The sequence below is a fragment of the Ursus americanus genome, chromosome 32, assembly GCF_024610735.1.
Source record: "Ursus americanus isolate L20-20 chromosome 32, mUrsAme1.1.p, whole genome shotgun sequence".
NCBI classification, from domain to species: Eukaryota; Metazoa; Chordata; class Mammalia; order Carnivora; family Ursidae; genus Ursus; species Ursus americanus.
In genome coordinates this window covers 31,575,781-31,602,196 of record NC_142158.1, presented here as the reverse complement: position 1 = coordinate 31,602,196, position 26,416 = coordinate 31,575,781, and the positions used below count along the sequence as shown (strand labels likewise).

The 26,416-nt window shown below is 47.0% G+C and overlaps 2 protein-coding genes across 11 annotated transcripts in view; one reads left to right on the top strand and one right to left on the bottom strand.

The window, feature by feature from the left end:
- The window catches only part of STK38 (serine/threonine kinase 38), a 40,291-nt gene extending 35,807 nt beyond the window's left edge, over positions 1–4,484 (top strand). For 2 of the 4 annotated variants that reach the window (XM_045777811.2, XM_045777812.2), the window contains exons 11-14: positions 523–646; positions 857–952; positions 1,887–1,981; positions 2,482–4,484. In XM_045777811.2, coding sequence (XP_045633767.1) covers positions 523–646; positions 857–952; positions 1,887–1,981; positions 2,482–2,612 — 446 coding nt within the window. In that variant the 3' untranslated portion in view covers positions 2,613–4,484. The other 2 variants (XM_045777813.2, XM_087858181.1) reach the window with 2 other exon arrangements.
- A 3,701-nt stretch (positions 4,485–8,185) lies between these two features.
- Positions 8,186–26,416, bottom strand: part of KCTD20 (potassium channel tetramerization domain containing 20) — a 36,805-nt gene continuing 18,574 nt past the window's right edge. For 2 of the 7 annotated variants that reach the window (XM_087858182.1, XM_045777805.2), the window contains 8 exons: positions 24,727–24,780; positions 23,094–23,298; positions 19,568–19,841; positions 16,609–16,711; positions 16,129–16,249; positions 14,677–14,874; positions 13,137–13,247; positions 8,186–11,786 (listed from right to left, as the gene is read on the bottom strand). In XM_087858182.1, the coding sequence (XP_087714308.1) occupies positions 11,494–11,786; positions 13,137–13,247; positions 14,677–14,874; positions 16,129–16,249; positions 16,609–16,711; positions 19,568–19,841; positions 23,094–23,298; positions 24,727–24,729 (1,308 nt within the window). In that variant the 5' untranslated portion in view covers positions 24,730–24,780 and the 3' untranslated portion in view covers positions 8,186–11,493. Of the gene's footprint in view, positions 11,787–13,136; positions 13,248–14,676; positions 14,875–16,128; positions 16,250–16,604; positions 16,712–19,567; positions 19,842–23,093; positions 23,299–24,726; positions 24,781–26,416 lie in introns of those variants that run through there. The other 5 variants (XM_045777807.2, XM_045777806.2, XM_045777808.2 and 2 more) reach the window with 4 other exon arrangements.

Below are 26,416 nucleotides of genomic sequence, written 5' to 3'. Positions count from 1 at the left end.
GGGAACATCGGTTGGACGCCTGTGGAGGCGGATGTGGTCTGTGTGGAGGGCACGCGGAGTAATATGGTCTGACAGTATTTATTCCCTTGTCTGTAGTTCTCAAAAAGAGGCATGGTGGTCACCTTTAACACCTGTGCTTTTTTCTTATTCAACTTGTTTGCACTGTACCCACGTAAGGATAGTCCTAGAACAGAGTCCTTTCTCAGTGATGTTGTTTCATCCTTTCGTTTCTTCTTTGGGCACAGTGATTTCCACGTGTGTGACGCTGTGTATGTCCTCCTTTCTATTCCCAGCTTCAGCTGTTGGCTGCTTCCCTTGTGGTACCGGAAGCACAAATTCACTTTGGGCTTAGGAGTTTGGGGGGAAAAAGAAAAATTAGTTTAGATGTTTTCTGGAATGAGTGGAAGTCACAGAGGAGGTTATGGAGGGTTAAAGATGTATAGATTCGTATTAAGGAGAATGTTCTCAGTCAGATTCAAAGTTCTGGGGTGTAAAAGCTCCGAAGTCCCCTTTTTATTACAGGCTACCCACCTTTCTGTTCTGAGACCCCTCAAGAGACATATAAGAAGGTGATGAACTGGAAAGAAACTTTGACTTTTCCTCCAGAAGTTCCTATCTCTGAGAAAGCCAAGGATCTAATTTTGAGGTATTAGTCAGAGAACATCTCCCCCACCTCCCACCCAGGTTTTTTGACATGAGTGAATTCATTTTTTTTTAAACTTTAATTATTACCTGGGTCTGTCCCCTGCTTTCTTCCATTTCTCTCTGTAAAAAAAGGGGGGGGGGCGGAGATTATTCCTTCTCTTTCTCCAAGGAGACTACTTGAGGTATGCTGAAAGGCCTCTGTCTTTTCCAGATTCTGCTGTGAGTGGGAACATAGAATTGGAGCCCCTGGAGTTGAGGAAATCAAAAGTAACTCTTTTTTTGAAGGCGTTGACTGGGAACATATCAGGTATATCCATATACACACTTTCAGGATTATTTCAGAAAGGCTGTATTTTGCTTAATACTAATTTAGAAGCGCCATTATTTGGCAAGCCAGGTAAGGAAGAGGGCTTCTTAGAAATTCAGGGTCTTCTCTTGTTTACCGTTCGTGGTGAGGATTGGGAGTTAGGGCTTCCCGTCAGCCCTGTGCCAGGAGGTATGGTGAAGCCAGCAGCGACTTCCTAAGTGAAGTGACGTGTGGCTTCTGCGGGGAAGGGAACACCTAAGCAGCGTGTGCGCCTTGCTCTTACCGGGGCCGCACCAGCTTCTGCAGTGCTGGGGCCAGGGCTCTGCTGGCCACAGGGAGCTAGAGTGGGAAGGAAGGAGTGGTAGAAGGAGGGGCGTGGGGAGGGAGAGCGGAGCTGGCCACGGTGGGGGCCGCGGGGGCTGCGGAGTGCGGCCAGTGGCAGCCCTTCTTACTCGGCATTCGGCCGTGGCCAGACAGACGGGCAAGACGTTGTCCGCTCTTCCATAGTGTTCCGATTTGCGTATTCCCAGTTTTACCTTTGGCTCCTTTTTGCGGTTACCTTTAGCCCGCTCTTCGTTCGCACCTCTGGTGGAAGGGCAGAGCCCAGGCGAGGGGGCGCCCGGAGGGTCGGTTACCCTTCGTACAGACAGGCAGCCCCGAGGGCCGTGCATTAACTTCGGGTTTTAACTTTTCTCATTATTTTTGTCTTTCTTCCCAGCTACAGATCATTGTTAGTTCTGTTTTCGCGTTTTGTTTGGATGTGGCCAGGTGGCGTGGTTGCTCAGTGTCAGAAGCTTTTCAGAGAAAGTCACTGCTGCCTGCCAGTGGACAGTCTCCCCGTGTCAGGCCAGGGGCTTTGCGGAGACAGACGTAATCAGCCGTGATCCCCGTGACTACTAACCGTAGTAATTTCTGGCATGTCTGTTCTTGGCAGAGAGAGACCTGCTGCAATATCTATTGAAATCAAAAGCATTGATGATACCTCAAACTTCGATGAGTTTCCAGAATCTGATATTCTTAAGCCAACAGGTAACATCACCAACAGTGCCTCCTGCTGCATTAGAAGCGCGTTATTTCCCCCGGTCTGGGGGTCGTGTTTACGGGTCAGCTAGAGGGGTTTTAGTGCTTCGGGCTCTTTGTAAGTGTTTTCCCAGTGCTAGTGCTGGGGAGCAGTGGGGAGCAGTGGGGAGCAGTGACGCCCTGTCGAGTGGAGAATGAACACCAAACTCCCGTGTTTAGCGGCTGAACGGGGTGGGGAAATCACAAAGGTTTGTTCTTTTGTTTGTATTTATTAAATTAAAGGTTAGGTAACCTGAACTGACAGAAATGGGGAAATAAAACTTTAAAAATATTTGTGAAAAATAGGAGGTTCAAAGAACATAGACAAGCAAATGTAGAAGATTCGCAGAGTGATAAACAGTTTCTCCCAAATAGAGACTGTGCCCGTCCTCTTCGGAGTGGCCTTCCTCGGTTCGGGGTGGCCCCTCGGGTAGGCAGTGAATCAGCTCTCACATGTGTCTCTTTCCCAGTGGCTACAAGTAACCACCCCGAGACCGACTACAAGAACAAAGACTGGGTCTTCATCAATTACACGTACAAGCGCTTCGAGGGCCTGACGGCTCGGGGGGCGATACCTTCCTACATGAAAGCGGCCAAATAGTCCCCTTGAATCAGAGCGCGCGGTGGAGCAGAGTTCTTGGTACAACATCCCGGTTTTCCTCTCACACACTCTTTCGAAAGCGTTTCCAAGAGGTTTCTGGAACCCGCCAGTGTGTCACGGCCAACTCTCCTGGAGTGTGACAGCAAGTGGATTGTCTTCCATGACGCACCGGGAACCTGGAGAGCAGAGACAGCCACTTCTACCACGGCGGCCGGAAACAGCTGTACTGCTTCTTTAGAAGCCTCGTGAGCCAATTTGATAGAGGTTTTAAAAAACGTGTTCTCCTGAGTTCATCAGAATGAAGGAGGAAAAAACCAGCCATCATCAAGCATTACTGAGGTTGTAACGCAGACTTATTGACTATCAGCCAATTTCTGTGACTTTGTGACAGACGTGCTTCCCGCCAAGCCCGCCAAGTATTTCCTTTTCCTTTCCCGCTAAAGGCTCCCCAGTACTAAGGAAATAAAGCAATAACGAAAGCCTCAGCCGCCAGCATCGTGGCTGAAGGAGGTGCTCGGCGCCCCTGTGCGCGGGGGGCGATGTGGTTCCTCCCCACGCCTCGGCCCCCGAGGGCTCCTGATCCTCCATCCGCGGTGCACTTTATTTATGGTGCTGGGATAAAGACCCTCCGTCCTCCATGGCCTCCCCCTGCCCGTCGCAGACACTCATGCTGCTCTTCTGAGTGTCGATGGGGGACGACGGGCGTGATCGGTTGTTGCTCTCAGAAGACCCAAGCCCCCGGGCTTCGCCAGGGCGTCCCAGATCCCGCGGGAAACCCTTCCCGCGTCTTCACGGCTGTATCCGAAATCCCGACGACGGACGTTGTCGCGGGCCGGCGGTAGCCGCGAGGGCTGCGGGCAGGAACTCGGTCCGCTCCTGGGACACAGCAGGGAGCGTGCAGGCCGAGGGGCAGGCCCGGAACCCTCATGGCTAAGGTGCTGCTCCTGCTCTGGCTCCAGAACCTTCTTGGCAGCGGAGGAAGCGGCCCAGGAGAAAGTGCAGAGCCAGCCACAGATCCCCGTGAAGCTCCCTGCTCAGCCCGGGGAGCAGCTGTGTTTCGTCTCCTCTCTCGGTCTCGTATTTGTCCTCTCCAGTTTAGCCATTTTGCCTTGGAATCACGATTACAGATTTTTCCTTTGCAGATGCCTTCCTGGGGGGTGCTCCTCCCCACCCTAAAGGGTAGCCTGCAGCCTGGGCTGACCGGGCCCCGCTGCTGTGGCGCTCTCCTGAGAGACCCTCGGAATTCTAGCACAAAGTGCCTTTTCTTTCACAGCTGCCACCACCTTAAGAGGAATTTTGCTGCGTCAGAAAAATGTGGAGGCTCCATATTAATGCATTATTGTAAAATGTTTGCTCACTCTGAAAGCATCGTTTGCACCTGTGTGGTGATTTTGCCTGTTGCCAAGTGTCATGGCCAAGCCCCCCTGGGAGTCCGCTTTCTGCCGGTCTTGAGGTTCGGATCAGCTCGAAAGGATGTCCCGGCTTAGCCATTCCCAAAAGAAAAATGGGATATCAGAGTTACAGTAGTAAATGAAACTGCTTCGGGTTTTAATGTCTTTAGAGGAAGAAAAAAAAGATTAGGGAAGTATTAACTTTGGACGAAGGTAATGTTTGCCCCTTAATCTTTCACTCATGGTCTGCAGTGCAGAGGCAGTATATGAGATTCTTTGTGTAACTTCGTAGTCGCGTTGTATTACCAAATAGTTGAGGCTCTGACCCCCAGGTGTTTTGCAAGTGTGTGTGGTAAGCACGGTAAAGAGAAGTTCACAGGAGTGGTGGTTCTCTGTGGGGGGAGTGGCAGGGGATGATTTGTTTTAGGGGAAAATGCCCACATTTTAAACTTCTGAATAAACCGTGTGAAAACATTGTGAATCTGCTGTGTTTGAAAGCAAACGTGGGGGCGCCTGGGTGGCTCGGTCGGTTAAGCGTCTGCCTTCAGCTCAGGTCATGATCTCAGGGTCCTCGGATCAAGCCTCATGCATGTCGGGCTCCCTGCTCAGCGGGGAGCTTGCTTCTCCCTCTCCCTCTGCTCCTGCCCCCGCCCCCCCGCTTATGCTCTCTCTGCCTCTCAGATAAATAAAATCTTAAAAAAAAAAAAAAAAAAGCAAATGTGGCTGGTAACTGAAAGGGGCCAGAGTGTCGGTGGCTTCTTTTAACCCTTTCGTCTGCAGACCATTGGAACACTTCATCACCATGTTTAGGCAACATGCTTTTCTGTCGCGGAGACTGGGGCCTGCTTTTTTCCCTGAGAATGAGTCTTCGGAGTTCGTTTGTATAAAGAGACCATCTTCTGTTGGCCCCGTGATGTGTTCTTCCCACCCGGCCCAGGGTTGTGGGGCTTTGGGCCTCCCCCTGCAGCAAGGCCAAGGGGACATCTGCTGACAAGTGCTGTCAGTTGGTGGACATTTGTACAGCTGTTTACCCAGCCTGCGGTCGACCAGGAAGCTCACAGGCTCCTGGGCTGGGTCTCCTGCCGAGTCCGCTGGGTCCTCCAGAGCAGGAGTCCTGTGGGGTGCCCTCATTGGCCCCTTCTCTGGGTTAGGGAAAGGAGCCTCAGGAAGAGGCAAGAGGAGCGAAGGCCATCCGGGATCAGAAGTGCAGGCAGGAGGAAGCTGAATGCAGCCAGAATGTGTGTTGTCTTTGCAAAACTTAAGGGTTTCAAGAGACATGTTGGGAACCATTGGCTTGGTGTCGGTCCTCTTCACACACAGTTCTGCTTCCTCCTCTCCTGGGGGAGTTAGGGAACAGGACTTGGACCGTACTGCATACTGAAGTGAGACTGAATGCTGATGTCCTCCAGTCTCCTCTTGATTGAAGGGTGCATCAGGATTTTCTTCGGTACCTGTTTCTTTTTCTTTTTTAATTTTTTCTAAGTAGGCTCCACATCCAACATGGGGCTTGAACTCAACCCTGAGATCAGGCGTGTTACATTCTACCGACTGAGCCAGCCAGGCGCCCCGCAGTACCTGTTTCTTTTTAGATTTACTTTCAAAAGTAAGCTACGGACGAGTTCCTTCGGGATTAATACTCAGGCTGAATAGCAGGCTGTAATTTCAAAGCTCACCCGTGTGGCATAATGGGAATCCTCTACCACCAAATGCTAATACTTCTTCTCTGAATTGGTTCCTTGGAAGGCGTATTGGGGTTTCACTCTCTCCTGTTTGTCTCTCCTGGGCCTCTGTGTGTAACCCCACATGGTATTTTTTCTGGAACTCAAAGGATTCAGCGAATGGTATTTTCCTTTGCTAGGTAGTACACATTTCCCAGGAATGATCTATGAAAGCCAACACGGACATAAAAACCACCGCCATGATGCTTTTGCAGGCGTACTTTCAGCCCAAATCACACAGAAGCATCCATCATATACAGAGCCCGGTACTGGGCACTCGGGGTGCACTGGGGAGCCTCCCGCAGTCCTGAACTGCAGGGAAGCTGGAGAATTCCCGCCAAGTGGCTCACCAGCACGCAGCACGAGCTGCCAAGTTCGTACGCTGTAACAGTACTGGTAAGCGGGCCTGGAGGAGTTAGGGAAGCTGAGGGAAGCTTCCCGGAGACGTTTCTTAGTTGCAGTGACTCGCAGAGGCCATACAGCCCGGCGTTTTGGAGGCTGGTCGGTTTGGTCTTGTGCTGCGGCCGAGGCGTGGGGTTGTTGCTTTGGGAGGAACACTCTGCGGTCGCCTTTGTTACTTCATTTCCCTCTCCCACGTCACGTCAGTAATTTCTGTCCCTTGTGTGAAACATGTATTCGTTATCCCAGGTATAAATCTCACTAGTACTCGTTTGTGTCGCATTCCTCTGGTCACGGGTGACCTGACTGCCATGGCCACTGGCTTCCCTTCAGCCCTCATCGTTTTCGTTTTTTAAAGATTTTATTTATTTGAGAGAGAGAAGAGAGAGCAGGGGGAGGAAGAGGGGCAGAGGCAGAGGGAGAAGCAGGGAGCCCCGCCGAGGAGCTCGATCCCAAAACCCTGGGATCATGACCTGAGCCAAGGGCAGACGCTGAACCGATTGAGCCACCCAGGCGCCCCCTTTCAGCCCTCATCTTGAGCGACCTGCACGCATACTGCTGACTTAAAAAAAAAACCCCAAAAAACTCTATTCTCACCTGACTTCCTTCTTAGTGGCTCCCTTGCCACCACTTACATGCTCGTGATCATCTGAGCAATGCCTTTGCCCTTTTTACTCATGCGATCTCCCCAACACCGTGGCTTTACCGTTTTTGTGGTGAGGTCCCCAAAGTGACCCAACTTCCCAGCTCCATCCCCGGAACTCTAGATCCCGTAGAGCCAGGTGCCTGCTAGACACCGCCATCTGGAAGGCCTCGTTCAGGCTCAAACTAAGACCGTCCAGACGGAGCTCCTCTTGCTTGCCACTGCCTTTTTGACTTCGTCTATGCAGCTGTCCAGCCGGAAACTTCTTACGCAGCCCCCATCGGTAAACACGCACAACTCCGGGCCATCCAGCCTACCAGTGCCTTTGTTTCTTGCTACATCTATTGCAGTGACCCCTTAGCTGACCTCTTTGTCCCTGGTCCTGTTTCAAGTCCGCTACCCTCCCCGCTGCCGAAGAAATTCTTTGAAGTCTGATCATGTCATTCTCCTGCATAAAACCCTATAGGGCTCCCAATAGTTTATATAAATGAGACCAAACACCTTTGTCTGAGGTGGAAGGGTCCTTCCCTACTCTGGCTTCATCTCTGCATCACCCCATCTTCCCTGCTAGTCATTTCACCTTTGCATCTTGGCTCATACAGAGTTGGCCATCCCTACATATTCGTGGATCCAAAACTAGTATTCATTCTTCACAACTTCACTCATATAGCACTTCTAGAATCCTCTTGTGAACTCTCATGGTCAAAACTGGCTCCTCCATCCTTTTGGGTTTCCTGAGTGACCTGGACTGTTCATAGCTCTGTTTTCTCCACAAAAACCCCTTGGAGAGGAACTGTGTCCTGGTCATGGTGTCCGTGTGGTCATGCAGTGCTTGGCACAGAATATACTCGGCAGGCCATGTCTTCAGAGCGTGTCCTTACTCTGTGCTGATACAGGCAGGCCTGCTGGGGAGGTGCTGGCTTTAGCGCCCCTTGGAGTTGGCTCGCCGGCAAGGGGCAGGCTAAGTGAGCTGAGGGAACTCAGGAGGCACCTGACTACACTTGGGCCAAGTCACAGGGACCAAAGGAGAAGCCAGAAGCTTTACAGCAGTGTTTCCAAGGGACCCGCTTTTCATTCCTGCCCTGGTCCTCACTTGTTGTAAACCAGAACATAAAAGTCTGTGAGTCCTCTTACCTTCCAAATTTATATTTGGCTTTGTGGGGTCCTACTTGGTTGGATTTGAGGATTCAGGAGGTCTAGAGTGTAAATTAGCCAGGAACTCAGGAAGGCAGACTATTAGGGTTCTGGAACCTGTGAGTTATAGACAGTAGGGTGGGACAGGCACCCCCCAGGCTCCAAGTGAGGCTGTGGCCCCGCAGGAAAGGAAGAGGCTCTGTTCTGGGCAGTCAAGGTGCTGCTACTTTGGGTCCCTTTTAACATCTTGACTTCCAGTTTTATTTTCTGCTAAAAAAACAATATGGACACAAATGATAATATTTTATTATAGAAAAAGCATCCCAAATAAAGGATTTCGTAAACACTGTAGGTGAACAGGTGCAACTTTAAAAGTAAATACAAAGCAAAGAGGCAAAATCTCCAAGCATTTTGCCTTGAAGAGAAAATGCAATGTTCTCCTGCAGAGGCGATCTCACGCAGAGCACGAATGTGGCTCCGTCTCCCCCTGGTGAAGCATCAGGTTTGCTTTCTGAACTCGTCTGCCCATTTTAACAATTTCAAAATAATGGCAAGAAGTGGCATTGAACAAAATACTACAACCCCTTGATTCTTAACTTTCTATTGACACTTGATTAAAAAAAGACTCCATATCACACTTTGACAATTTGAGTGAAAAGCCTGTGATTGTTTTCTGCAAATATAGCCATCCTTCCTGGGCTTATCCCACAGTGTTTTCATAGAGCTGTACACATTAGATGACATACTGGTTTCCTGGAATTTGGCTTACAGTAATCTTGGCTGTTACATATTACGCAGTGAATGTACTTTCTAGCTTCCTTACCATTTTTGCTGTCATCTTTTCACTACTTTTCCTCCGCTTTGGAGAAACCATGAAGCCATCTCATCAGACACATGTCAGCACTCTGCCCGCTCTCCAGCTCAGTGCCAAATGTTCCCCAGTCAACGATACAGGACAGTGACGCATTTACAAATTCAGAGCCCACATCTCAAATTCAGGCTCCTCTTGGCTCGCCGAGCGACCTCTGAGTAAGACAGCCTGAGCGAAATGATTTGATGACGACGCTTCTGTGTACACAGCCTGGCTTACTTATTTAGGCACTTAGAAGGAAAACCCCACCAAACCTGAGTTCCACCTTTAGAAGTATCTCTTGCCCAGCTGGCCAGTAACGGACTCGGAAGGGAATGACTGCAAGCCAGCCCTTGTCCCTGTGGGGACTGAGTGGTCCTGCCATCATGGAATGTCCTGGCCCCGGGAACAGAGCAGCTATGGCTAAGGGGAGCTACTAAATTTACAGCGATGCTGAGCTCCAGGCTGGGAGGGTGGTGGGTGCAGAAGAACCTCCCTCTTCACCCGAAGGGACCCGTGGGCCCCACTTTTCCCTGTATCACCACCATCTAGCGACACTGGCAGATTTACCTGGGCGGGTTTCTAGCTCACTCATCCCACGGGTTGGGGCCAAAAGCACATTAACCCAATTTGGGGCCAGGGGGGACCTACTTCTCGAACGCCTGAGGAAATAAATCATTCACGCAGAACAGAGCGCTAAGTACACGCCACACTTTCACACCTGGCTTTGACCTAAGCAACGACTACTTGGTTTTGGAGTGTCCGCTGCGGCATGTTCACGCTTAAATGTTAATACGAAGACGGAGAAGACGAGTTACACTTATCAGACTACACGGTTCATTCAGATTTCCTTTGTGACGGCACGGAAGGAAGTCAACTGAGAAGCGGAAAGGAAGCACCATTAAACGATTATCTGGGCGGGTATGAAGGAAATACTGGCAGGGTTGGAGCCAAACCTGACCTCAAATAGGAGTCAGGGAGTTTCACAGACATAGAAGTACCCTCTGGCTACAAAAAACCCTCGCCCTAAACTTTAGCCCTTACCATCAGCCTTACAAGTTGGAGGCCAGTGGTAGAAGAACTCTCTAGGCGGGACACGGCTCAGTTCAACCCTTCACTACTATTCTGAGTAATCTGAACGGAGCACTGATGTTCCTCACATGCAGAGAACACACTTCTCAAGAACATTCTTGTTCTCCAAGCCTGGAAAGAGCAGCTTTCGACACCCATCAGACTCCACCTTTGGAGGCCTATGACTAGGGCAGTCAAAATGGAATCACCTAGCTTGCCCTATGGTATCTTCTGGGAATGGAATTTAAGAAAACTAGTCATGTTACCTTAAAGAACTTGAAGGAAACTATGTACCTCTTTGAAATCTCTGATGAGTAAAGGCTCTGGGTAGGTGATTAGAAGGCCAACCTTTACCATAAAATGGGAAATTATCCCCGGACACTTAACATCTGGCTCTAGACTCTAAATCTAGCTCTGCTGTTAACAGCCATGAGGACACGAGGGAAAATGGTACTGGGGGGAGTGACCTGGGTCGTCACACACCGCATATTACTAACACAGAGCCGACAGATCAAACAGAATTACTAGGCCTAACTCCCCTTCAATGCCTCTGTCCTTTGGGGACGACAGCAGTACGGTTTCCTAACCCAGTGTGAGCAGTGTGCTAGGCTGCTTCAAAAACAAAAATCCTGATATTCAAAAAAAATTCCATAGTATGAAAAGTATATACAAAGTCAAGTCCTGAACTGGGACAAAGCCTGAGCAGGTGGTGTTTCCCCTCCCAGCTTCACCCCAAATGCCCCCTTCTCCAGAGCTCTTAGAAGTCTTTCTATTGAGAAACAGCACTCGTGAGAAATTCCTGCCCATCTCTTGAAAGCCTCTCAGCCGTATCATCTCAGGTTCCCAGCCACACTCACAGCGACGAGCTGCCCAGGGTGAAGACCTATGGCTTCACTGCAGACTCCGAGCCAGGATGATGAGAGTGGCCGGATCTGGAAGGTTCTTCTACTACTTGAGTTCTGAATTTCATTCCAAATAATTTCCTTAGACTCAAAGACCTTAAACCTAAAAAGGTTTCATAAACATTGTTACACTATTATCAGACTTCTGTCAAAGAATCTGTGTGGTTTTGAACTATTCATTGCATTAATGAAAAACAAAACTAAATTTAAACTCTTAAGAAATCTTTTGTAAGTTCTGATGAGAGCCTCGTTCTTCCCCGATGCAGGTCTGGGCACAGAGGCCACGAGGAATGGCACTTCACTGACCCCTAATGAGAATCCCATTAGCGCCTGCTTATGGAAGCTAGAGCCTGTCTCTTTTTAATTTGGTCCCTTTGCTGCTAAGTAATTTGCCTGGTATAAAACAAACAAGCCAAGAACAGAGCATAGAGGGTGAGAGGACTGCTTTGATAAATATGAGGCAGCAGGAGGCTCGACTTCCTTTCCTGCTTTTTGCAGTTACGTAAAGACTCTGTAAACGGCACCAGACCCCAATTTTTCAAGTTAGCAGGGCTGCTGCAGAGCTGGGAGCTTATTTACCGGTGAGTGCTTTCCATCCCCCGCCGGAGACACACACTTCTCAGTAATGAAAAGGACAAATGGTAATTGTGGGAGAAAGGGAAAGGATGGAGAAGCAGGTCTCCTACTCAGGGGGAGACAAACCATGGGGAGGACTGGCTGTGGGCATCCCAGACAGAGAAGGGCTCCGAAGACGCATGGGTCCACAGCTGGCCCTAATCCTGAAAGTCATTAGATGCCATCTGAGAAAGTGGGGCGTTCAGCCGGTCAAGTTCATCCACCTGGGGCGGGTGGTGCATTAGTGTCTCCTGGTCCTCTAAGACATCTTCTCCAGCAGCTACCAGATTAGTGAGCGATTTGCTTCGGACGCACTGGAAATCCACATGGCGACTCTTCCCTTCTTCCTTTTCCCAGGACATCTGGATAAAGGGGCGCTGCACATAGTTATAGATTACTTCAGACCGGCCACCGGGTCTTCTCTTAATTTTTTCTTTACAGGTAGGGTAACCTAAAACATAGAAGAAGGCCATTCTCATGACTCCAGGAAATTGCCCACTCTAGATTCCACACTTTCTCTTCTCTAACCACATTAATTTCCTCCAAGATTCAAAGGCTGTGCATGAAAACTACGGGGGAAATGACCTCTGACCTTGCCCTGCCACTCCCAACCACCTACCCCTGCACTTTCCACCTATCCAGGTTAGTAGGTCTTGTCCCTGGAAGGGAAGTAACAAAAATTCTATCTCCTCTAATGGCAGAGTGAGGACAGCCTCTCAGTAATTTCAGAAGCCTGTACTTACTGGCAACAATGCCACAGAACAGAAATCCTGCTAGGCCACGGTGAACTCCAGTCTCTAATTCTAGTGCTTAGAGAGCAGATTGTAGGAGAAGTGGTTAAGAAAGCGGATAATGTGTAGCTTAAAGAAAAAACAGGGAAGTTGCCTGAAATACCTGAAAGGCTATCACATGGAAATGGGAGAAATCTTACTTGAGAGGCTAGAACTAGAAGGAAGACTGGAGAGAGAGGAAGTTATGTACTAGATACATGAAGAATGTTCTAATGACAGTACAGTCTGATGGGCTGCTCTGGGAAATGGAATAATCCTTATCACCCTGTTCCTGGGGTTTCCACTGACAAAGAAGGGACACAGAGGAAAGAGGTTTAATAGACCTCAAAAATCTCTTCCCACCTGAAATTCCAACCTAAGTCAGACACAATGAAGATCTGATGGGTTCTGCAGGCAAGACTGAGACAGCAAGAATAGCAAAACACAAGAGTCAAAGACTCATGGAGGGGAGATCAGGATGGCTTCAGCATTCTCGAAGAATCAATGTCTAAGACCCTTCTATGGAGACCACAGGTTGGGAGCCATTTGCTTAAGATCATTTCAAACCATTCTATCAATACACACAGACATTCCTCAAAGGTATACGTAGTGGAATAAATTCAAAATTTGAGTCTCCAAGCTTTAGTTTTCAGAAGGACCCTTCCAGATCCCAAAAAGATCCTCACCAAGATTGTTGGTGGAATGGCTCTCCCATTCGGTAAGCCCACGGGCCCTGCTCCATTTACCCCCTGGTGTCCTTAGCCCTCACTGTTCTTTATCCCCAAGCAGCACATCGGAACTTATTCCTGCAGCTGCTTTAAAGCATTTACGACTGGAAATAAAATGAAAAGGAAATGTAAGGGTAAACAAGAACAAAACCAGGAATCCTTCACACAGGTAGGAATGTAGGTTTCATGTGTGCCTATTCTCCAGGTCCTCTGGAAGCCGGGTTTTAAGGACACAGCTGTGCCCACAGATACAACCTCCTCCATGAGCCATGCGAGCTGAGTACTAACTGTGCTATTTGTTACCTTCAATTCCAATGCGAATATTTTTCAGGCCTCGCTCCTTTAACACTGTTTTAGCGACATCACGATTCTCAATATATTTGAAGAATCTATAGAGCTTGGAGCTATAAAGAACTGGAAAAAGAAAAACGGAGTTAGTCATGGTGTAAAGACTACTAGAAGAGGAGGGAGATGAGCTAACAAAATCAGACTAATGAAAGGTATACCTGAGCCTGACGCCAAAAAAACCAAACAAACCCAGTCGGATCACAGATTAAATGCTAATAGATCAAACATAAGAAAGAAACCACATGAGAAATTTTTATAGTCTCAAGGTGGGGAAGACTTTTCTGGGTACAACATAAAACCCAGAAGCCGTAACATAAAAATCAATACATTCAACTACCTAAAAATACAACATCTCTGCTTAGCCAAAACCACTGTAACAAAGCTAAAAAACCCAAAAGTCAACTGGAAAAAATACCTGCAATTCATATTACAAAAGGCTAATTTCCTTAATATATATAGGGAGAGTAGTCACAAATAGCCTTCACAAATCACTAAGTCAAAGACAATCCAATTCTGTGATGGGCAAAAGGCACAAATAAAGTCACAGAAAAGGAAATTAAAAGGCTCTTAAAAATTAAAAAGATGGTGAGTGTTGATCATGAAATTAGAAATGCAAATTAAAACATAAATGCGATGGTATTTTTTACCTATCAGTGTGACAAAGATAAAAGTTTAGTAAAACACTGTTCTGGTGAGGGTGTGGGAAACAAAGCTGTCATATATGGTTTTGTGAGTGTAACACGGAGGAGAATTTGGCAACATTATCAAGATGATAAAGGAACAAAGCTTTGGCACAGAAATTCCATTTCTGGGAATATTATTCTACAGACACATGTGTGCAAAGACTCTGGGTGGTTTTGGTTATTTACTGCAGCATCATTTATAATTTAGAGTTTAAGTGTCCAAACCAGAGCTCGATAAATCAGTCACAGCGCAGTCACGCACTGGAATACTATACAGCCGTTAAAAAGACCGCGGAGGCTTTTTATGTAAGACATGGTGTTGAACACTCTGTAGAATATGGAAACATTTGGAAAAAAGGAAAAACCACGGACCTAACTGCTTCTGTATGTGCACTGAATACATCTGAAGGATATAAAAGAAACTCCTTGAGGAGGAAAACCAGGTGGATGAGGCAGGGGTGGGATCAAGACTTTTCAATGTATATCCATCCTTTTGGACTTTTTGAATTGTTACCAATTCAAAAGGATTTAAAAATGAAACCAGTAGAGAGAAGAGTGACACCACCATTTAATGGCTTCAAGATGGCCTCCGTATCGCCACGGTATCCGACACCAGCAGCGGCAGTGGGAGGTCCAATGTTACACACTCAGCGTAAACCCGAGTCCTGCATCGCTACAGGGCACGGATTATCCGGGTGAGTGTGCTCCTTGCCAGCTCAACAGCGATATTCACGTTGCTTCCACGATCTCGCTACTACTCTGGGCAGCACGTTCCTTGAGGAAAACATCTACACCATGCAGGGGGCTCCTACTTTGGGAATATTCCTCCCCCATGGGAGGGGGGTGGTCTTCATCCCAGTCCACAGAATCCTCATCCGTCAGCACAACGATGTGGCACTCTCGCTCCCCTTTCTTGGCACAGCCCACCATGATGGGCAAGATCAGCTCCTCGAGGTAGTGGTCAAACTGCTTGTGAGCACCGTCGTTAGACAGCTCATGCAGTAAAGCACCTGCGGAGAGAAGCTGCAGGTGAACATCCTCTCTGCCCGAATGCAGATATGACTGCGGTGAGAAAGGCTACGAGGCGATGGCTGTTACCACTGAGGAGTTCCAGAGGGGCGGCCCATTAAAGCCAGAAAACGGTTTCTCGCTCCAAGGCGCTAATTAAGTGGGTATGTTCACATTTTACCACTCTTTAACTTCCTCGTTTTTATTATTTATTCTATTAGCGAGAGGGAGGGAGGAGTGGAGGGTACAGAGGGAGAGAGCGAGAATCCCAAGCAGGTTCCACGCCCACTGTGGAGCCGACGTGGGGCTCGATCTCACAACCCTGAGATCATGGCCTGAGCAGAAACCAAGTCAGACACTTAACCAACTGAGCCACCCAGGCGCTCCCCGCATGTTTAATAATCCCTGAGCATTTTGACCAACTGAGGTTTTGTTAGCTGATACGATGCCAAACCACACACATTGATTCTACAAGAGAAAGAACCATCACTTGTAGTACCTCTTCTGAAGATGCCCTGGACCCCAATTTCATGGAGTTACGGCACCACAGAAGAGGGGTCGTCTGAAGTTTGAGGACACCAAGGGACTTGCTCTAAGTGTGTGCTAGACCCGGTAGAGAAACCACAGGTCTAGAGAACTTCATGGAATATGCAGGGAAATGTATCATAAACCTCGAAGAATAAGTTTTTAAATTAATTTCAGGAAGCCTAGGTGATAATAAGAGAATGGCATTTGTAGTCAGTCAGCTCTAATCCCAGCTTTAATGCTTAGAGCTTTGAACGAGTTAATTTCTCAGTCTTCTCATTTGTTAAATGGGGTTATCACCAGACTTGCAGGGCTCACTGTTGTAAGAAGTAAGCAAATTCACATCTAGAAAGCACTTAGTAAACATGAAGTTAATGATAAAAATAATTCTAAGAAGAACCCAGCCAATTTATGCTGTTTAACTCTATGAGGGAAGGCTCACTAATGTCCAAGAATCAGTATCCTTATGTATTAGTGGAGTCACCAAGGTCCCAAGAGGGGACGGAATTAGCTCGGTGGCTCACTGGACAAGCTAGACTCAGAAGCCACCACGTGTTCTCCATGGTTTGCTCCACTCCCTCACAGAGCTGTGAAGCAGGAGAGGGAACAGGTGAGTAAAGGATTTTCAACCCACGCCTGAAAGTCTGTTTAGTGATAAGAATATCAGCCGACTGCAAGCAGACTCAAAGTTCAGCTGCTTAAATGCAGCTGGGAGCTGCTGCTGTACTCACTCAGATCTTGACATCGGATAGTGTTGAAGTCAAAGTTAATGCAGAGATAATCGCATGTATCTCTAAGGTCTGGAATAGAGATGCCATCAGGACAATTGATGATACCAGTTTTGTAATAATCCTATAAATGGATTAAAAAGAAGAGATGTAGGCAAAGAACCAAGATGAAAAATGACCTCTTCAACCCCCTACCCATTCCTGGTTCTGTTAAAATGGTAGGTTACTAGAACCATCACCAAGTTGGCCGACTTGTCAGCTGGCAAGGTGGCTCCTGGCTCTCCTGGCGTGCTTGACCACAACTTGACAGTGGACTGAGCTCACATAAACGAGAAGTACTTCAAAGTTACAGGGAGAGAAAATACAGGGAAAGGGAACTGGAACTAGAGACCCTAAAGTCAGTAACAATTTGATGGCACTCTCGAGGCTTCTGCCTCTGCCTGCCCCTGGGGAAGGGGGTGCAACGAAAAGGCTCCTACCCACCAGCACTGTTCGAAATACGGTCGCACTGATCCCTTCCGCAATCTCATACTCTCCCTTCTCGTTGGGCCGAGTGAAGTTGTACTCTCTTCCTGGTCCGAACATTCTGAAAGACATCAGGCAACAATGTTAACCTTCTCCAGTCCAGCCAGATTCTTCACATGAGGACCGCTCCCCTCTTCACCTCATTCTGGAAGACTCCATCCTATGTTCTCACAGTATAAATTAAAAACACAGTAGTGGGACCCAACCCCTATGAAGAAGCTCCCTCCAGACAGAAAAGGTGGTAGCAGTGGCTTGCAGCGTTTGAGTGCAAGGAGAAATGAAGCAGCAAGTCCTCAACGGCCACCTGTGTAAGCTTCTGTGACAGCAAATGACGCAGCACCTGCAGAGCTGGCCCTTGGAAAATCCCTGGCGTGTGTGAGGGTTGAGGGCTGCCTCTCATGCCCTCCCCCCTGCCCAGGGATATGCCAGCAGCTCAGGAAGACCGTGCATCTCCTGCTCCTGACCCTGCCTGGTCCCTTCCCTCCTCCGTGAACATTACTTATCTAGCACGCCAGTCCTCAGCGGTTCCGAGTTTGCTTTTCAACATCTAATGTGACAGACGCATCTGTACTGGTGGGTGCAGATGTTATGCTCTCCCTTTCCTGGCACGTTCTAATGCTGGAGCTCTGGGGAAAATGCCCTTCTTCAGTCCAAGGAGTAACTCTAATGACAGGAACTCTGGGTCAAGCAGACAGGGATGGGAGGTACTAGGCTTATCAGTGGTTTGATATGGTTTAGAGAGGCAAGCCTGCTCTGTGCATGAACTCAGAGGTCAGGAGGCCACAGGGAGATCTCCCTTTTTCTTACTCATCTTTTCCCATCCTTCCTTCCTCCCTCTCAGATCCCCTCTGGTAAAACTGGCTCCTCGACTTCCACCACTCCGGATGCACGTCTGAGCTACGGAATGGGAAACCAGGGTGAGGGACAGGGCAGGTAGTCAGGATCTTTGGCCAGCCTGATTTAAGTTCCCAATGGCACCTCACTGCCATTTCCTTCCTTAACCTGCTGGGAAGCCCTGCTGTTCAAGGTTACAACTGTTATCCTCCACCCTAAATTGGCTGCTTTTCAAAGGTCTGAAAAAGACTCCAAATCACATACTTTCCAAACCACTAACACCACACATAAGAAATCCATCCTGATAAAAGTGTCTTCAAAGAATGCTGACATTTTTCTGGAACAGTCTGGTTAAAGTCTAGCCAAGACAATTATGAATCAAAATAGTGAACAACATGCCATGTAATGCACCCCCCCGGCCCCAACTATCATCAGCAAGACCCAAGCTCAGAGTTATTTATCTGGTAGTGGTGTGGATTAACATTAATCCATTCACGATCTCTCAGCCTGTCCCCTTGTGACTAGTGGCCCACATTTTTAAGCTCGCTACCTAGGCTTACCAACACTGTACATAACATCAGGACAGTGCAAACCTAAGTAACCCTCAGAACTGATAACCTCAGCTGACTCAGCTGAGGAACCACCTAGATAAAGAATCAGACTCTCTCATCATGGGACAACTCATTCTTAGATTCAAAGAAAGGGGGTCACCCAAGGATTAATCTATCACCCAGAAAATGCTTGCCTTTCTTCTCATGATCACTACTGTCAGAGGCAATCTACCTCAAAGAGCCAGCCAGCACTGAGGGAACACTGTTTTTTTTGGGGGGGGGGCAGTGGTGGTGACACCAAGACCGAAGACAGGAAGTCAAGTCTGATAAAATGTAGGGCCATCTGGAAAATGTTCTAATGTTCTAGTTTAGTCTTACTTCAGATGTTTGAGAAATAGGTTCGGTTCTGGTTAAAAATGGTTCATCACGAATCTGCATATGTATATTCAAATATAAATATATTTGAATAGCTGAATTCCATTTGGCCTATAATTCAACAAATGAGTGTGGTCCAGTCTGATTTCTAAATCAGTTCAAATTAGTTCAAAATCCAGAGTGAGGTCAGATCTTTAAATAAGATCTACTTCCAAGTAGAAGAAAATCCTCAAAAGCCAAATGTGTGTATATACACACACACATTATTATTATTATTATTATTATTACTCTTCTCCCAATTTGCTCTTCCTCATGTAGGTCTATGGCTGGGCCAGAAGGAGAACCTTCTAACCCCCAGCCCCGGCTCCAAGAACACTTTCTGGCCAGTGCTCCTCCTTGGCAGGCTCTTTCCACTTCCTAAACCCTAACCCTAAAATGCTGGAGGCAGGAGATGGGGAGAGGAGGGTAAGAGTGTGGTCTCAATGAAGCAGCACAGAGAGTGGAACATGAAGAAAAGAGAGAGCAGTCATGAAACAATACAGATATAAAGACTCAGTTTTGGAAAACTTGAACAGTGATGGAGGCATCAGAAAATCACAGCACGACACCCACTGCCAAGCAGAGTGGGCGACGGACGGCAGGCGAAAGGCTTTTCCATAAAACGGCTTTGCTGGTGTGTCATGTGGAACACGTGTCTAAATCTATTTTGGATTAAAAGACAAAAACAAAAAAACAAAAAAAACCACAACTCAGATCTCCTCTTAACCCTGTCTTTGACCTGTGGACCTCAGACAAGATCATTTTTGTGAGGGTGTACAAATTACGGATAAGAGAAATGAGGTATGTGACTCCTGCTTTAGGGGGAGTTTAGAGAGGAACAGGGAAGGATAGTCAGCAGATTATTTTCCATAGTTCTGATTGCACTCCCTTTTGTGGGGGCCCGTCTTACTGTAGTGGCTTTGCAAACAGTACATCCCCCAAATCATCAACAAATATAAGGCTGTTTACAAGCTTGCCCTCCCTGTCTCACAAAGGTATGAAGGCAGAAAAATAAGTAACGCAGGGGTTCTTTTCCTCACGTCCAGTGCAAGATAAACAGCAGATATTTCTATTCATAGAGAACAGAGTGAACCTGGAAGGAAATTATCATCAATTACCTTCCCAACATGGTATCCGGATGAGCAGTGAAAATTTGTGGATTCACAACAAAACGTGTGCCATCTACAAGAAGTGTCACTTTCTCTGGCGCCTGGGAATGAACGTTACTGCCAAAGCCCACAGTGCTGTTTCCAAATCGTTCTGGAGCCATAAAGGGTTCATGGTTCCGTTTATTCCCATTTTGGAAGCAGGAGCCTTTGATGTCTTCGGGAAGTGGCATTATGTGAGGGAACTGAAGATTTGCCGGCTGAGAGGCATAGTCAAGTGAAAGGTCTAAAAGATCATACAAACAAACCAAAGTAACTTGACAGCAAAAAGGCTTGGGGGGAAAATAAACCTCATCTCTTTAAAAAACAACAAGACAACCCCCAAACTTTTAGTAGGTGTTCGTAGGCCAAAAACTCTTGCCTTGAACAAGTAAAGGAAAAATAAGTTAGAGACTCATGTTGGATCACCCTGAGCTTTTTTCCAGGTTTGTATGTTGGGGCGGAGAGAAAGAAGGCAATAATGCCCACACTTTAAAATGATTTAAAATTTTAAAAGTAAATTATGTGCATGGCTTAAAAAAATTCAAACACTAGAGGATTTCTGTGGACAACCAGCAAGGCCCTGCCAGACTCCATGGCCTCCCCTGGTCTTGTTCCACAGAGGCCATCACTTTTTACTTCTGTTTCCACTTGTAGCTCTAAATAATACTCTTGTAGTTCCTGTGTTTTATTTAAGGAACCTGCTACCTCTGGGTGCAGAAACTATTCCTTTTCCACGTCCTTCCAAAAATTTCTAAATGTTTCTAAATTTTATTTCCCAGAAGGGATGACAGTCTCTAATTGTCTAATGCATTACTTTTCCTAGAAATTCACATGAAAATGCATTTTCACTATGCACTGGAAAATCCTAACCTCACCAGCACCAATTTTTGAAGAGGCTGTGCAAGTGGCCTTGGGTTAGGATTCCTTCACGGAAACTGTTTTTGTCTCACAGTATCACCAAGGAGCTGTTTTCTTTAAGCAATTTATTTTCTAAACTTTGTTTATTTCTATAAAATGAGAACTGTGTTCACTCCACCTCCCTCACAGGATTCTTCTATCAACTGAAATAAAGTATGTGAGAGCACTTCAAAGTGCGCTAATACCGTATCAGGCAAAAAAGGCTTGGAACTAAACATCTGAAATCTGGATGTAACGCAGAAGACAACTGGGGGAAAATATTTATAAAAGTATTATCATAGGATTCTTTTAAATTGGCAGTTCTCCTAAAATATTTTAATGTAAAAGAGTCTTTTATGAAATATTTCAAACATACCAAAGTTAACACAATACGCGTATCCCATCACCTAGATTTGATAAGCTTAACTTTTCTGCATTTTCTTCAAATCTTTTTTTGAAAAAAGTAAAAGGTTATAGATACAACTGACTATCTGACTCCCAACCCTCACGTATTTTAAGTCTGTATAATTCGTGAACATGATTACTGCTGATCGCTCATGGGAAATGAGCCTGCTTTGGGGCCCTTAGATAACCAAATAAATTGTGGGCTAGAGTACACTCACTTTTCTTCCCCATTTGCTTCTAGAGAAAAGGAAACTAAAATCTAGACCAAACACCCATTGAGGGTTCACATCCTACAGCTTTTGACAAGTTTTCAGTGTGGCCCTGTTTTCTGCACAAGAGCTAAGCTTCCACACAATCCACAGGCAGGCTTCTAGCAAGGACACTTTCATCACCAAGACGGGCTTTCGCATTCAAGGTGCCGTCCTAAAAAATGAAAGTAGGTACCTACACCACAAATTCAGGATGCTTGATCCCCACCCTCCCCCAACAATGAAGCAATTCTGGTGGGCTGATTCCTGAAGGGTGCCTCAAGCCCACCCGGCGTATGTGAGCGAGCAGGAAGGGGGACTCAGTGCATGAACTCTCCCTCGTGGCACATCCAGGATGGCCGGCACGCCCTGCTCCTCTGCCAGCGGATGCATCTAGAATAGCACAGCCTAGTCAGAGAGACACAGGTCCAAATGGCAGCCGCCCGCCTCCTAGCGGTGTGGGCCTGAGCAGTTCTGTAAGCTTCCGAAGCTTCCTTTCCTCATCTGCACAAGGAGGACGGCTCTAAGCAGGGATCAGCACACTTTCTGTAAAGGGCCAGAAAGTTCTGTAGGTCACAGTCTCTGCCACTGTAGCAGGAAAGCACTCAATGCCCATATGTAAACAAATGGGCATGATGGCTGCATTTTAAAACTTTATTTACAAAAACAGGCAGTGATTTGGATTTGGTCACAGTTTGCCATCCTTTATCTAAAAACACGTATGTAAAGTTCCTAGCACAGTGGGCGCTCAATAAACAGTAACTGCTGTTATTAGTGTTGCCGCTACGGTTAGAAAAGCCCACACATCCACTAAGTCCAAAGTCTCCTCCCAGCCTCGTGAAGTAAGAAGAATATTAACATCCCTGTTTTCCAGATTAGGAGAGCAGGGCTCAGAAAGATTAAGGAGCTCATCCACGCTTATAGATGATAAGGAGCAGAGCTAGAATCTGAATCTGTCTTCTGACTCCAGATGCAGGACTATTTTTCTCACACCGTTAATGCCGAGTTAGAAGCGCGGGACTGACTGGGTCGGGGCGGTCCTGTGGCGGTCAGCCTTAGGTAACTATGCTGGGGAGCTAGCTGTGCTGGGGAGCTAACTGTGCTGGGGAGCTAACTGTGCTGTGCTGGGGAGCTAGCTGTGCTGGGGAGCTAACTGCTGGGGAGCTAACTGTGCTGTGCTGGGGAGCTAGCTGTGCTGGGGGAGCTAACTGTGCTGGGGGAGCTAGCTGTGCTGGGGAGCTAGCTGTGCTGGGGAGCTAACTGTGCTGGGGAGCTAGCTGTGCTGGGGAGCTAGCTGTGCTGGGGGAGCTAGCTGTGCTGGGGGAGCTAGCTGTGCTGGGGAGCTAACTGTGCTGGGGAGCTAACTGTGCTGTGCTGGGGAGCTAACTGTGCTGTGCTGGGGAGCTAGCTGTGCTGGGGAGCTAGCTGTGCTGGGGGAGCTAACTGTGCTGGGGGAGCTAGCTGTGCTGGGGAGCTAGCTGTGCTGGGGAGCTAGCTGTGCTGGGGAGCTAACTGTGCTGGGGAGCTAGGTGTGCTGGGGAGCTAGGTGTGCTGGGGAGCTAGCTGTGCTGGGGGAGCTAGCTGTGCTGGGGGAGCTAGCTGTGCTGGGGAGCTGTGCTGGGGAGCTAGGTGTGCTGGGGAGCTAGGTGTGCTGGGGAGCTAGGTGTGCTGGGGGAGCTAGGTGTGCTGGGGGAGCTAGGTGTGCTGGGGGAGCTAGGTGTGCTGGGGAGCTAGGTGTGCTGGGGAGCTAGGTGTGCTGGGGAGCTAGCTGTGCTGGGGGAGCTAGCTGTGCTGGGGAGCTAGCTGTGCTGGGGAGCTGTACTGGGGAGCTAGCTGTGAGAGGGAGCTAAGCCAATCAGCTGCAGGGGTTATTTATGCTTTTGGGTAGCACAGATGCTCACGGGTCAAAAAGCCCTCCGAATCAAGGCAAGATCTAACCATCGTACCATCGCTCCTGGGACCCAGGGGGTAAGTGAGACTCTGAAGAGCAGATGCAGCCAGACTATTTGTTTCTCTCTCTTGGGCCGCAGCCGCGGGGTCCTCGCTTAGGCAGCTCGCCTCCTGCCGCAGTACCCTGTCGCTCTCGCTGCTGCGGGGAACGTTCATCCTCGGGTTCCGTGTCCTGAACTGTCTTTGGACCAGAAAAATAGCCTGGAAGACAGGAATGTGCAGGATTTAGAAGGCTCTCCAGACAGGTTTCCAAGGACTCCCAAGGCATGAAAGCCGAGCTGTGAAGCCGAGCTTCAGAGATGGCTCACGTTCTTGTTCGGAGAAGAAATGACATCTTAAACATTTCTGTGATTTTATACGGGGAGGAACTGGGCTTAAATGATCCTTACCAAATCACTAACAATGTAAGAATTTTGATCAACTTGTTATTTGAGAGTAATTTTAAGCTGTATTCAAAACCAGACATCAAATACACAATTTCGGTCACACTCATGCTCAGTTCTCTAAGTTAAATGGTAGTGCAACAATTTGGTGGTGTTTAGATCACAGACACAAAAGAGGGGAAGAATCCAATATCTGCCCATATGTTAGAAATAATCGAAACACATGTGTTCCCACAACAATTAAGCACTAGGAAACAAAAACTATCAGCAACCAGAATGCTCACGCAAGAGTTGAAACAAGAAGTCACCAGCACTAAAAAGAACCAAAACAACCAACCAGAAAATTTGACTTACAGTGCTCAAGTTCCTCTTCATAAGTTCTCTTTCACCATCTGAAATGCTCAACCCCTAGCCCCCACCCCAAAATTACACGAAGATGTCACTGGCTACACGTAAGGAGTTACCGCCTTGTGCCAGGCATTTGCTCACCAGGGCACAATGGGGAGGGGGGGCTGTGTGAGAAGCTTCACAACTGTTTTCCAGATAATCACGCCCTGCAGCCCTTCCATCCTTGGGGGATGCCCACCTATCTGAAGTATTCCTGAAGTTCACCCTACTCACCAGCACTTTCAGTTTCTACCGTCCTGAGTTCCACTTGGTATTCTGGTGGAAGAATCACCTTCTGTCACCACTAATTTTAATGCAAATGAATTGCGTGCTGACACCACTTCAGGAAGATATTAGGTTACCAAGGGCAGGAACACGTAGCACATAGAGGTTAAAACAGATCCCTAGCGACTGGTAAAGTCAAATAGAACCACCAATGCCCTCAAGTTTGATTCAGAAGATGTCAAAATCAGGTCTACAGAACAGGATTAAAAAAAGATCCACGGAACTGGAAAGAGCTTATTGCCAACCCTGGGAAGACCAAAAGGGGGGCTGCTTCCTTAAGCTTAACTGGTTCTGAACGACAATGTTCCACTTAACCTACAGATCCGGCTTCTCAACTCCTCACTAGGATTAATGCTTAGTGGCACACACTAAGAAATCACCTAATGCAACATTTCCCGAAGTCTTCTATGAATTAATTTCTCTATCATCCTAGAATGACAGAACTTTGAAACCTAAAAAGTTAACTGACACCAAATTCTTCAACACACACCAGCACAGCCAATTTAAACATAATACCACTCCCCTTCCAGGACGAGGCTTTCATTCAACGTTGAGTGTTATTTTTACTGCCTACCATGGTTCAATTCTGCAACCATTCCCCAGATGAATCGTGGTCCTCGGAACAGATCTAAGGAAAAAGAAAAAGAAAAAAAGAAAAGAAAGAGCAAAGTACTTCAATAGTCTTTATTGCTACAAAACTATCTTTGGCCAAAACGCAGTCCTAAAGTCATAGCAACACACGATTACAGAAACCAAAGGATCACGCTGCCCCTGTGCACCGAATAGTAGCTAAAAGGCTGCTTCAGAAAAGGCCGAGCAGTCAGAAATATATTAACGATGGAGCTCAGACTACATGGCCATTAAGCAAAGAAAACTTAACATCCAGCAAGCAGCTCGAGCTCACTTCCACACAGTATGTGCAAGCATTTTTATAAACTCTAAAGAGCCACATAAATATATTTTTTATTTCACAGGCCTCCCACAAAGGCTCATATTTTGTTAAGTCATGATTTTGCAGACCTGGAATAGCAAAACCACTTAGCATCATAATCTCCCATCTTGGAAAACGTACACACAATCTTTGATAGTGGAATTATCTCCACATATTTCTTGTACCTAAAAACAGACACACCAGTTTCTCCCAAGAACATAATCACCTTGAGCAGTAATCCAAAATAACCTCTAGTTAACCATAAATCTATGTATTTTCTTCTTACTTGCAATTTCCTCTAATCAATTATTTCTGAAGAAAACAAGATAATTACAAGGATCACTGTGCCACTAAGTTCAGTATCTTGCCACTGAACTACTCAGATTTTAAAAATCTAGTTGTAATGGGGTTGGGGGCAAACACCCCTAACATGAACCTATTTCAAAAGCATAACGCTTTCAGACTGTTGATGGTACAGTACAAGGGCTATGATCTTTTACTTATTCTTTTAAAAAGATTTTATTTATTCATTTGAGACAGAGTATGAGCAGGGGGAGAGGGAGAAGCAGACCTCTTGCTGAGTCGGGAGCTCAACACGGGACTGGATCCCAGGACCCCGAGAAGGGTATGATCTTTTAAAAGGCAATATCTTTTTTTTTTTTTGCTTCAGAGTAGGCTGGGTGGTGAAGATGAGGTAGGATGCCACAGAATTTGGTAAATCAGTCTACCCTTCATCTATACTCCATAATTAGATTTAGAAAGTAGTTACACCTTTGCCAAACCTTCATTCCAAACAAACCCCAGTCTTTTCAGTCTGTTCTTCTGTGAAAACCACTACATTTCTTTGACTGTTTTAATCACCTATCATTGACTTTGATCTAGTTCCATTATGCTTTCTTATTTATGCACAGTGATGAGAACCCTGCTAATGTTTTCTATTAAAGTTGAACAGGTTTTCAGTTTTGCTTCACATATATTCTCTGATAATACCCAGGATTTCTGGGAATAGATTATAAAAGGGTAATAGTGGGGGTGGGGAGAGACAACAGAGATGAAAGATATAATCTAAAATGTCCGCATGAGGGGCACCTCGGTGGCTCAGTCAGCTAAGCATCTGTCTTCGGCTTGGGTCATGATCCCAGGGTCGTGGGATCGAGCCCTGCATGGGGCTCCCTTCTCCATGGGGAGCCTGCTTCTCCCTCTCCCTCTGTCTGCTGTTCCCCCTGCTTGTGTGCTATCAAATAAATAAAATCTTAAAAATAAATAATAAATAAACTGTCTATATAATCACCTTCTAAGATATTAACTGATAGCAAAGAGGCTGCTATTTTCA